General features: G+C 39.2%; 1 protein-coding gene across 2 annotated transcripts in view; it reads right to left on the reverse strand.

Moving 5' to 3' along the window:
- Positions 1-1,260: 1,260 nt before the first annotated feature.
- Positions 1,261-12,940, reverse strand: part of PLPPR4 (phospholipid phosphatase related 4) — a 53,177-nt gene continuing 41,497 nt past the window's right edge. Inside the window, exons 4-7 of one of the 2 annotated variants that reach the window (XM_055586895.1) lie at positions 12,384-12,579; positions 10,273-10,330; positions 9,373-9,546; positions 1,261-2,589 (exon numbers count right to left, since the gene is read on the reverse strand). In XM_055586895.1, the coding sequence (XP_055442870.1) occupies positions 1,261-2,589; positions 9,373-9,546; positions 10,273-10,330; positions 12,384-12,579 (1,757 nt within the window). The remainder of the gene's footprint in view (positions 2,590-9,372; positions 9,547-10,272; positions 10,331-12,383; positions 12,580-12,940) is intronic. The other variant, XM_055586894.1, reaches the window with a different exon arrangement.

A 12,940-nucleotide genomic window follows, 5' to 3' on the forward strand; every position in this document is an offset into this window, starting at 1 on the left:
TAATGTACACTGTGAGATATTTTTACTTATCAATTGTCATTTTTTTTTTTCAGAGTCATCCTGTTAGTATATAAATAACAAAATATTTTAGAGAAGATGGCAAAACCCAACCACTGTGACTCTAACTGGTTATCAGGATATCAAAAAATGTTAATAATCTGGAACAAAATGAAAATTTTGGATTACTTAAGTTAGAAGTTTAAGCCAGCTGGCTGGAAACATCTAAGGTTAACATATGATCAACACTGCTGGCAGAGTAACCCACAATGTCAAGTTTTGGTTCATATTTCTTGTTTATAAATTCACAGCAGTATATTTTGCTCAAGGAATATCAACTGTTATTTCTGCATTAAAAATAGAACATATCTATAACATAAAATTTTAAATCAATAAATAAAGGAGAAGCCATAAAATGCAAAATATGATCACATCAATTTCAAAAAACTCTAAAATAGTATTTTTAATTATGCAAATTTACTCACTAAAAACAGATTTTTCATTAGCAGTAACTTGAAATAAACAGTAAACAGCAAAAAGCTATGCAGAAAAGTACTGGTTATTCCCTTTCACTGAAAATATCCTTATAAATTTTTGTTGTTGAAGAAAGCAAACTTTTGAAGAAATGCACAAAACCTTTTCATTTTTTGACTGTGACAGAGCCACTACAGAGAAGCCACAGGGTGTCCTATTCTAACACAAAGAAGCCAACATCTTCTTAATAACAGTAGCATTTCTTTGACAAGGAATTGCACACCACTATTTCACAGCTAAATAGAAATTGAGAGTTTACACCATATATGTACTATAATAATCAGCACCACCCATATTGAGCTTTTGGTGCAGATTCTGCAAAATGAATATATAATACTGCATGGCCTCTGCTGCAGGGAATACGTGTGTTCTGGATTCCCACAGCTAATTATAAAGAAAACCCTAAAGTTGGCACATTCAGGAAGTACAATAGTATACACTGAAGGAAACCACTTTCTTTTGATATTGCCCTCTGCAAACGTTTTGCGTTTGAAGGTAGGTCTTAGGAAGAGTCTTCACATTATCACATGAGTTAGGTTCTTGCATTGTGCTTTTCCCTTCCCTTGATGTGAAGTCTACAAGCTTGGGTGGAATAGTTCTCGAGAGTCAGTGAGTCGCGGGCTGATGGTGGATACTCGAGTTTGGTGAGAAGGTTCCCGATTTGCTGGAACAGAGCACTGGTAGAATCAACACTTTGTCTCTTGGGGTGACTCAAGTGATTTGAATGACTCAATCCTTATAAGCCCGTGTTGGGGAGGTTCCCTTGTAGAAGATATTCCTTGTGTTTTCGGGGCTGTTGCTCCTTTCAGGGATTAAAATGATGTTGCCCTTTCTCCGCAGGGTGGAGTCGCGGGAGGAAGAAACGGACAGAGTCTCTGAACCGATTTCGCTGCCCTCTACCGGGGTGACACGGATGGTGGTGATTCCGTGGTGGTGATGCTCACTGTTGTCAATGTTGCTTCTCTTTCGATCTCCGGAACCAAAACTGTCTTTCAGGGACTCACAGCTTTCTGAGTCCCTGTTGAGATCGTTGAGCTCGTACGTTTGGCGAAGGCTGCCCTTTTCAGGGGCTTTCCATTTCCAGGAGCCACTGCCTTCGCCTTCGGTGGACGGGATCTGTATGATGGGCCTGTTGTTCTCCGGGTGGGCCTCAACCCTCACGATCCCACTGGGTTCGTGGTCTGTCAGGGTTTTGTAGCGGATGGAGCCGGTGCAGGAGACCGTGCTGCCTTCAGTGTTCTTGGGGCTGCTTTGGAGGACACCCTGCTGCTTAGACATGGCTATGACTTGCATGATGCGAGGCTGGCTGTTGCTTCTGTTACAAGCCACGGTCTTCTCTGCAGCTTTCAGCCACTTGGCCCGAGCAGAGCTGCTTTTGGGGGAGGTGCTTATGTTTTCCTGCGTCTCTTCAGGGATGTGTACTAGCTGTGAGGACCCGGGGCGGGACTGAATGGACACTCTTGGTCCCCCAGGCATGCTATTATTACACCCAGGGACGGTGCCAGGCTGGATCTTGAGGTACTGATTGCTGCTGGGAGCGTGGTGGTCTCCATTGACCCCCACCCTGGACGGCTCCGAGCTTGATCTCATTTCAATGGATCTGGGTGGTGACTGTCCCGGCTCGGTCTCTATAACCTGCAGAGACAGCTTGCGGCTTTCATTCTTGTTCTTCCACTGGGTGAGGAGCTGCTTGGATCTAGCAGAATCCATCGAGGCATGAATGCTGGCGTTTCTTCTCACAGGGTCTTCCACGGATGGGGTGTTGGCTCTAGGCAAGGTATTGCTGAAGGTAACCATGTTCTCCTTCCCCATGGGGCTCCGTGGAGTGATGATTTCTACATCTGCATTTGCCCTTTTGAGGTTGGTCAAGGAGCTAGCATCTCTATGGTTTCGGTTCAGGATGCCTTCAGTGTGAGCAATTCCGTCAGTGCTGCTACCATTTTTAGCAGCTAAAACTCGGCTGGGGTCTTGATTGAGGTCTGTCAGAGACCTGAGGGCTTCTCTGTGCTGAAACACACTCTCTTCGCTAGGCAGAAAATTCCCCACAGCATACAGACCCTAGTGTCGGGAGAAACAATAAACATCAGGCACCAGATGACATGGTTACTGAGAGTTTGCATTGGAGGATGTAGTGAGGCACATAAAGATGTGTTCGCTATACCCCACTGACACAAACAACCAAAACTAAAAGTACAGTTACTCAGGAAATAATTGTAAGTTATATCATCAGCCACTGAACTAACTCTTCAGAACTATAAAGTCCATTATTTTTCATTATTAGTTGGGTTTTCTCTCCTTTCTCCATCCCACCAGATGTTTTGGACAATCTTATCCTCTGTATTGAGAAGAGAAGTCAGACAATGAGAAAATAAGGGCATTCTTCTGTTTTTCTTTTTAAAATTTATTTTTCAATTAGATGGAAATTGCTTTACAATGTTGTGTTGGTGTCTGCCATGCAACAACGTGAATCAACCATCTTCTGTTTTTTCAAAGCAATTCATTTTCCTGGATTTATGAACTGCTTGTTGAGTGACACCTCAGATGGCTTAACTGATGTACTTTCCCTTCCATTTTCAGTCATACCTCATGATGGTACGATTGAAATCATACCATTCAATCATACCTGCATGTGGAAATGCAGAACAACAAATCATTCATAAAATATGACATAGGTTTTGTATTGAGGTCAGAGACACACATCCTCGCAGCTGACACGGAGCTCAGCACTGTGTGCACAGCATTTTACAGAGTGTTCTGGGAAAAGAGGGCAGAAACTGTCCCTATATTGGGTTCTAAGTTTTTTTCCACCTAAAACCTGATCTTCAGTTTTGAAAGTAATATTTGATAAGCTCAGTATTATTACACTAAACTTAAGCTGAATTTTATTTAATCTTGTCTTCACACTCAGGTGATCAAAATTTTTTTTTTTTTTTTTTTTAGATTTTGGGGATAAAAATCTGATAAAGGCTAAAGATCAGATTCAGAATTTTTTAACCTTTTGACATGCAGAAGATCTAATACCTGCTGAATTATCAGTTTTTGAGATGCTTAGTTTAGAGATAAGAGCAAGAAGCAGATAACTATTTGCGTGTTAAGCTCAACAGAAGGGAGCCACTGTCTAATTTTCAGACCAAACCAAAGGAATTCCACAGATGTGATATTTTGTAGAGTGCCTAACAATGAACAAGGGCATAGGCTTAAAATGGATAAATTAATAATTTCAGGGCAGAGTGTAAACAGGAACAGAATAAAGTCAGTCTTCTCCCTCTCCAAGTATTTCAATTCCTGGCTAAAATCTTCTTCTAAATAATACCTATCTATGTTCTCACTACAAAAGTTTTCAGGGTAAACAATCTCTATCTCATGTTCCATTAATAATTGTATTTAAATTCATACATCTAGGACCATCTTCCACCAGACTGTACATCAGTTCAGTTCAGTTCAGTTGCTCAGTAGTGTCTGACTCTTAGCGACCCCATGGACTGCAGCACTCCAGGCTACCGTGTCCATCACCAACTCCTAGAGTTTACTCAAACTCATGTCCAATGAGTCAGTGATGCCATCCAACCATCTCATCCTCTGTTGTCCCCTTCTCCTCCTGCCTTCAATCTTTTCCACCATCAGGGTCTTCTCTAATGAGTCAGTTTTTCCCATCAGGTGGCCAAAGTATTGAAGTTTCAGCTTCAGCATCAGTCCTTCCAATGAACACTCAGAACTGATTTCCTTTAGGATGGACTGGTTGGATCTCCTTGCTGATCAAGGGACTCTCAAGAGTCTTCTCCAACAACACAGTTCAAAAGCATCAATTCTTCAGCACTCAGCTTTCTTTATAGACCTATTCTCACATCCATACATGACTACTGGAAAAACTATAGCCTTGACTAGACGGACCTTTGTTAGCAAAGTAATGTCTCTGCTTTTTAATATGCTGTCTAGGTTGGTCATAACTTTTCTTCCAAGGAGCAAGCGTCTTTTATTTTCATGGCTGCAGTCACCATCTGAAGTAATTTTCAGATCAGATCAGATTTTGGAGCCCCCCAAAATGAAGTCTGCCACTGTTTCCACTGTTTCCCCATCTATTTGCCATGAAATGATGGGACCGGATGCCATGATCTTAGTTTTCTGAATGTTGAGCTTTAACCCAACTCTTTCACTTTCCTCTTTCACTTTCATCAAGAGGCTCTTTAGTTCTTCTTCATTTTCTGCCATAAGGGTGGTGTCATCTGCATATCTGAGGTTATTGACATTCTCCAGGCAATCTTGATTCCAGCTTGTGCTTCATCCAGCCCAGCGTTTCTCATGATGTACTCTGCATAGAAGTTAAATAAGCAGGGTGACAATATATAGCCTTGATGTACTCCTTTCCCAATTTTGAACCAGTCTGTTGTTCCATGTCCAGTTCTAACTGTTGCTTCCTGACCTGCATATAGGTTTCTCAAGAAGCAGGTCAGGTGGTCTGATATTCCCATCTCTTGAAGAATTTTCCACAGTTTATTGTGATTCACACAGTCAAAGGCTTTGGCATAGTCAATAAAGCAGAAGTAGATGTTTTTCTGAAACTCTCTTGCTTTTTCCATGATCCAGCAGATGTTGGCAATTTGATCTCTGGTTCCTCTGCCTTTTCTAGCTTGAACATCTGGAAGTTCACAGTTCACGTATTGCTGAAGCCTGGCTTGGAGAATTTTGAGCATTACTTTACTAGCGTGTGAGATAAGTGCAGTAGTTTGAGCATTATTTTGCATTGCCTTTCTTTGGGATTCGGAGAAGGTGATGGCACCCCACTCCAGTACTCTTGCCTGGAAAATCCCATGGACGGAGGAGCCTGGTAGGCTACAGTCCATGGGGTCGCGAAGAGTCGGACACGACTGAGCGACTTCCCTTTCCCTTTCTTTGGGATTGGAATGAAAACTGACCTTTTCCAGTCCTGTGGCCACTGCTGAGTTTTCCAAATTTGCTGGCATATTGAGTGTAGCACTTTTACACCATCATCTTTTAGGATTTGAAGTAGCTCAACTGGAATTCCATCACCTCCATTAGCTTTGTTCATAGTGATGCTTCCTAAAGCCCACTTGACTTCACATTCCAGGATGTCTGGCTCTAGGTGAGTGATCACACCATTGTGATTATATGGGTCGTAAAGATCTTTTTTGCACAGTTCTTCTGTGTATTCTTGCCACCTCTTCTTAATATCTTCTGCTTGTTAGGTCCATACCATTTCTGTCCTTTATGGAGCCCATCTTTGCATGAAATATTCCCTTGGTATCTCTGATTTTCTTGAAGAGATCTCTAGTCTTTCCCATTCTATTGTTTTCCTCTATTTCTTTGCATCAATCATTGAGTAAGGCTTTCTTATCTCTCCTTGCTCTTCTTTGGAACTCTGCATTCAAATGGGTATATCTTTCCATTTTTCCTTTGCTTTTCACTTCTCTTCTTTTCACAGCTATAACCTCTACCTACATTGTTCAGAATTCAGTGCCCAGAACTCGGCTTAATAAATATAGTTGTTTGAGTCCTTGTTATGATATGAGGCAAATAGTTATTATCCTCATTGTATAGATGAAGAATCAGGCTTCTGAATGGCTACAAAATTGGCCAAATAGCAGAAGAACTGAGATTCGAGTCCAAACCCTTGGGACTCTAAGACACCATGAAAATCAGACATATACAGACAGTGCATGAACTGGAGAGTGACAGTTCTCAGTCTTATTCTTTAACACTTGTTGCCAAAGAACACTCCCAGGACAACCCAGGCTTATGCACAGTTCCTGGCACACATTTTCATTCGATGGCTTTCTCCTTCACTGAAGAAAGTATGAGTAGGAAGTATGAGATCTGAAGTGACAGTCCTGACTATGCCACTAGTATATAAAAATGAAAAAAATAAATCATTGCTCACTTTAATATGTTTCCTGTTTTTATAAGCTTTTTTTTATTAATCCTTTTCACAAGTATTCCAAGATCACAAGATTTAGAACTGCTCCAACAGGCAGTTAATTTTTATTTCTCTGTAGATCCTCTTAGTTTCTTTCATTATGGCCTTTTCCTCTGCATGCTACTTGCATATTGGTGATTTCCTGGCTCCTTTTATTCTTCAGTTCAGTTCAGTTCAGTCGCTCAGTCGTGTCTGACTCCTTGCAACCCCATGAATCACAGCACGCCAGGCCTCCCTGTCCATCACCAACTCCTGGAGTTCACTCAAACTCATGTCCATCGAGTCGGTGATGCCATCCAGCCATCTCATCCTCTGTCGTCCCCTTCTCCTCTTGCCCCCAGTCCCTCCCAGCATCACAGTCTTTTCCAATGAGTCAACTCTTCGCATGAGGTGGCCAAAGTATTGGAGTTTCAGCTTCAGCATCAGTCCTTCCAATGAACATCCAGGACCGATCTCCTTTAGAATGGACTGGTTGGATCTCCTTGAAGTCCAAGGAACTCTCAAGAGTCTTTTCCAACACCACAGTTCAAAAGCATCAATTCTTCAGTGCTCAGCTTTCTTCACAGTCCAACTGTCACATCCATACATGACCACTGGAAAAACCATAGCCTTGACTAGATGGACCTTTGTTGGCAAAGTAATGTCTCTGCTTTTGAATGTGCTATCTAGGTTGGCCATAACTTTCCTTCCAAGGAGTAAGCATCTTTTAATTTCATGGCTGTAATCACTATCTGCAGTGATTTTGGAGCCCAAAATAATAAAGTCAACCACTGTTTCCCCATCTATTTCCCATAAAGTGATGGGACCAGATGCCATGATCTTAGTTTGGAAATTTGGAAGACTCAGCAGTGGCCACAGGACTGGAAAAGGTCAGTTTTCATTCCAAAGAAATGCAATGCCAAAGAATGCTCAAACTACCACACAATTGCACGCATCTCACACGCTAGTAAAATAATGCTCAAAATTCTCCAAGCAAGGCTTCAGTAATATGTGAACTGTGAACTTCCAGATGTTCAAGCTGGTTTTTAGAAAAGGCAGAGGAACCAGAAATCAAATTGCCAACATCTGCTGGATCATGGAAAAAGCAAGAAAGTTCCAGAAAAACATCTATTTTTGCTTTCTTGACTATGCCAAAGCCTTTGACTATGTGGATCACACTAAACTGTGGAAAATTCTTCAAGAGATGGGAATATCAGACCACCTGACCTGCTTCTTGAGAAACCTATATGCAGGTCAGGAAGCAACAGTTAGAACTGGACATGGAACAACAGACTGGTTCAAAATTGGGAAAGGAGTACATCAAGGCTATATATTGTCACCCTGCTTATTTAACTTCTATGCAGAGTACATCATGAGAAACGCTGGGCTGGATGAAGCACAAGCTGGAATCAAGATTGCCTGGAGAAATGTCAATAACCTCAGATATGCAGATGACACCACCCTTATGGCAGAAAGTGAAGAGGAACTGAAAAGCCTCTTGATGAAAGTGAAAGAGGAGAGTGAAAGAGTTGGGTTAAAGCTCAACATTCAGAAAACTAAGATCATGACATCCGGTCCCATCATTTCATGGCAAATAGATGGGTTAACAGTGGAAACAGTGTCAGACCTTTATTCTTAGGACCTGGCAATTTTATATATTCCCATAACTATAATGGTATTTCCACCTATAATGTTCGTGATTTCCAAATCTATCTTCCACCAGTCATTGCTCCTTTAAGTTCCAGACCCAACTATTCAACTGCCTATTGATCTTTAAATTCAGCTTGTACACATCCATTCAGTCAGCTCATGAAGTCACCATCTGCCGGTCTTCCAAACTAGAAACGTGGCCATTATCTCTCACTCCTTCTGTTCCCTCACCCTCCACAAAGACTTGATCATCATATGTCCATCTTTTTTCATATGTAGTTTCTTCAGCTTGAATGCCCTCTTCCTTTCTTTACCCTAAGAAACTCTCATGTTTTAAAAACATGAGTATAACTCTGTGAAGCCTTCCTTAGCTTCCTTAGGCAGTTTGCTATCCTCAAAGTACTTTGTTTATACCCTATTTTGTCATTTAACATATTGTAACCATTTATACTTTTCTTAATCTTTGCACTATAAACTCATAAATGATAAATCTTATTTATCAGTGCTGTGATGCTCAGTATAGTACCTGGCACACATCAGATTTTGAATAAATGTTAAGGTAATGAATGCATGAATGAAATGGACAATTTCAGTTCCCCATGCTGAAGATATTTCCCTTAAAGGAAGATCAGGTTTGGAAATGAAGGTTGCTAAAGAATTCAATGGGACTTCTCAGGTGGCACAGTGGTAAAGAATCCACCTGCCAATACAGGTGGCAAGAGACATGGGTTCAATTCCTGGGTTGGGAAGAAACCCTGGAGAAGGAAATGGCAACTCAAACCAGTATTCTTGCCTAAGAAATCCCATGGACAGAGGAGCCTAGCAGGCTATAGTTCACTGGGTCACAAAGAGTCAGACATGACTGAGCACAAACACACACAAAGAATTAAATATTAGCTGGATTACAGTTATATCCAGGTGCCACATTTGTGTTATTGGTCAAAGTATATAATTTTTCCATTACATTTCTACTCTCTTTAACTTACTTTCCTCATCTATAAAATTATACTAGTAATAGCAGTCTTTGATTTTTTTTTTGTTGGAGAGTGATAAGGGAAAATGTGATAATCTTTCTAAAATCATCTTTTCTGGCCCAATGTATGGTTTAATAAATGATTTTACTGAAAGTAGAATATACGTTTTGGCTTAGAATGGAGAAGGAGCCAGGGATTTTCTCATAGATATAAACTATATTGGAAGTAAATTATTATAGTGCAAGACATTTTGTGCATGTTTTCCTTTTTAAACTGTGCTTTGTTGAATAATAGTAAATTATTTACCAAGTACAGAGCAATTCCTCCTCCTATTAAAAAGCCACAGTAGACATCAACTGGGTGATTCTTATACTGAGTTATCCGTGTTAGCCCACAGATGATTCCACAGATGATAAAGGTGAAGACCAAGAGAGGTTTCAGAAGCTTAGAGGAATCCGTTAGTGTGGAATTGAAGTACATCTTTAAAAAATGAAAGAACCGGGGTAAGTATGTTTAAAAGGTCATTTTTTCCATTCCATTATAATCAAACAAAAAGGTAAACTCAAATCTCTGATACACTTGATGTCAATTTTATTATTCCTTTCCCCCTGCTATGGCTAATTTCTGTACCTGAAAAAAAAGGGATGCCTACAAAATTCATCAAATAAATAACGGACCACTTATGTGATTACACAAGAGTCTGGAAAAAAATTAAAGCAGTAGAATTAGCCTGATAACTGGTTAGTCTCCATGTTACTTGTCATTTAATTTCAATCCATTTTTTCACATAAAATCTAATAAACTATTATATTAATAAGATATAGTGACAATTCATTGCAGAGCATTTATCAACTTACACTCACGTAGAATTTGCTGTTACATAATGATTGAAACGAAAGTGTATGCTGTGTGTATATACTTAACACAATTCTTTTAGTTTTACAGTTTTTAGCATTCATGTACTTCACAGTACTCTCTCATGAAGTATAATATCACATTAAAAGAGATATGAGGCTAAATGAATACTATGACTGTGTCAAAAATTATCTTACTATTATATTGTTTATACTAAATTCTATTTTTTATGCCATTATACTCTTCTGTTATTACCCAGCTATAATATAATCTAATTAGTGTTTGGAGACAACACTCATTTCTCTGATTTTCTCTAGGACACAGTTTGATGAAAAAGACCCAGTTACTTACCGAAACGTACACAGCTGCAAAGGCAGCAAGGGTCGCATGTTGAGAAGGGAATGATTTTCTGCCAAAGGAAAAAGTCAAATTATGCCTTCTATTTCTGATACACTGCTAACAATTATCTCAAGAACACTGAGTGGTTAAAATGTTCAACTAAAAAGCTGCAAGGTAATAAGCAATAACTTTAATTTCTGTTTGATTTTCTGCAGAAAGATCTGAGTGATAAAATAAACACTGTTAATCACTATTAGTATTAAAGAAGAGTAGTGATATACTTTCCAATATAAAGTGTTAGCTTTCTAAGGGATCACTTCTTTATACCATTGGAATGCTGGTTGAAATTAGAAATGGGGTGGAAAGCATTATAACTGTTTATTGGTGTTATAATTATGTCAGGTTAAAGTAAAAGCCTATAAAACCTAAGATTTTAATGCTTTTAAACTTTCTCTATGCTCCTAAATATATGGTTTCATTTACATAAATATTTAAAAGAATAATTACATTCTCACAGTAGTAGGTCTAGAAGTGTTTTTTACACTTTAGAAAGCATAGGGAAAAAATCTAATTTTAGCAAAATGTTTCTCTATCCCACTTTAAAATGACTATTATCTCAAGAATCGCAAAGTATATTGTTTTGTTAAATAAGAAGCAAGGTGCGAGAGGTAGAACAGAGGACTGTGAAAGGAGAACAGAGATCTTTTAATGAATAAAAAATGGGAAAAAATTCAGTTTTATTAATGACCTCCTAATTATTTGGTACCCAATAAAATGGACTACTATTCAGCACAGACAAGATAATGTAGAAAAATTGAGAAAGAATATAGAATATAAGTCTTAAATGTAAGTTCAAAATTAATTGAATTGAATGGACCATATGTATATAATTATATAATATCAGGTTCTGATTCTTCAAGTGTATTTAAATTATTTTTGACTCTTAAATCAATCTTTGGGAACTGACTGAATGAAAAATAAAATTCTTATATCAGTCTTTTGCTGCTTTCACCCTTCTGTAACTTATTTCTTTTGAACTTCTCTTGCCATCTAAGTTTCTGTCTTTTTTTTTATTGATTGAAAACAGTTTAATGCTTTGGTAATTTCTTAAGCTTTTCAGTTTTTATTTTCTGAAATGCAAGGTCAGGAGCTGTACAGACTTTCTGGGTTTATTCAGAGGAGACACATGCAATCGTAGATGCTATTTCTTTTAAAACTCTACCAAGAGGAAAATTCATATGATTTCTTTTTTAATAAAATATGTAACGGAGCTGGAAATATCATATATAGTCTTCTACTTAAGTCACTACATGACACATACTGATTATAAGCCGTGACTAACTATAAACATCTAAAATAAACCAATTTGTGATAACCTAAACCCATAATTCAGAGAAGGCAATGGCACCCCACTCCAGTACTCTTGCCTGGAAAATCCCATGGACGGAGGAGCCTGGTAGGCTGCAGTCCATGGGGTCACTAAGAGTCAGACACAACTGAGCGACTTCACTTTCACTCTTCACTTTCATGCATTGGAGAAGGAAATGGCAACCCACTCCAGTGTTCTTGCCTTGAGAATCCCAGGGATGGGGGAGCCTGGTGGGCTGCTGTCTATGGGGTTGCAGAGAGTTGGACATGACTGAAGTGACTTAGCAGCAGCAGCAGCAGCAAACCCATAATTCAATCCCTGGGTTGGGAAGAAAGAGCCCCTGGAGAAGGAAATGGCAACCCACACCAGTACTCTTGCCTAGAAAATTCCATAGATGGAGGAGCCTGGTGGGCTACAGTCCATGGGGTTGCAAAGAGTCAGACACAACTGAGTGACTTCACTTTCTTTTTTTCTAAACCCATAATTAGTATAGAGGAGATTATAGAACATGACTGGGGTTTGGTGATATGAAGTTGAGTGGAATGAATATGGGGCTGAAATTTGGAGAGAGAGGAGTTGGAAGGAGCCACCAATGGGTTTCTATGGTATCATCCCTAAAGAGATCACTGAATTGAAAAGAAAAATAAAATCCAAGTCATTGTGATTGAAAAGGGTATGCCTATGATGATACCCCAAGCTATTAATGAACAATAAAAACACCAACATGGAAGTTTTCATAATCTCCATTTCTAACCTGCCGCTGTTGATAACTGTAAGGTCAGATCCTGAGCAAATGTCTTCTACAATGTAGGAATTCTCTTTGCAAGACACATTCAGAGAGGTGTAGTTTGGCTTGCACACAGTCAGAAAGTACGGTGCCTGGTAGCCTGTGGAGAGCTGGATGATGTCTGTGATAAGAGCTGTAGAGCAGAGTCCAAAGATATGAACACCTATAAGGAAAAGGAAAGAACCTGTTACCAAGCTAGCACTTGATGCCAATGTGGTGCCATCATCAATCCTGCGTATTACACATTAACATAACAACCTTGACATCTACTGTGATCATTTTCTCTGAGTTTATTTCAGGAAGATAGTGAAGAAAATTTCTAAACTTCCAAACAGATGCTAAAGGCAATGAGTATCTCCAAAGTTGTCATTTGAAGGATTTTTGTCTGTTTGGTTATATCAGGCCAATTCTTAATATTATTAACTGTAGGTCACTTGACAGATACCTGGAACATGTTAAGATGACAACTGTGTGATTTGAAAAGGATTCAATACGGGGAATGAAGCAAAATTCAAAATCACTAT

This window comes from Bubalus kerabau, chromosome 6, assembly GCF_029407905.1.
Source record: "Bubalus kerabau isolate K-KA32 ecotype Philippines breed swamp buffalo chromosome 6, PCC_UOA_SB_1v2, whole genome shotgun sequence".
In the NCBI taxonomy this organism is placed as follows: domain Eukaryota; kingdom Metazoa; phylum Chordata; class Mammalia; order Artiodactyla; family Bovidae; genus Bubalus; species Bubalus kerabau.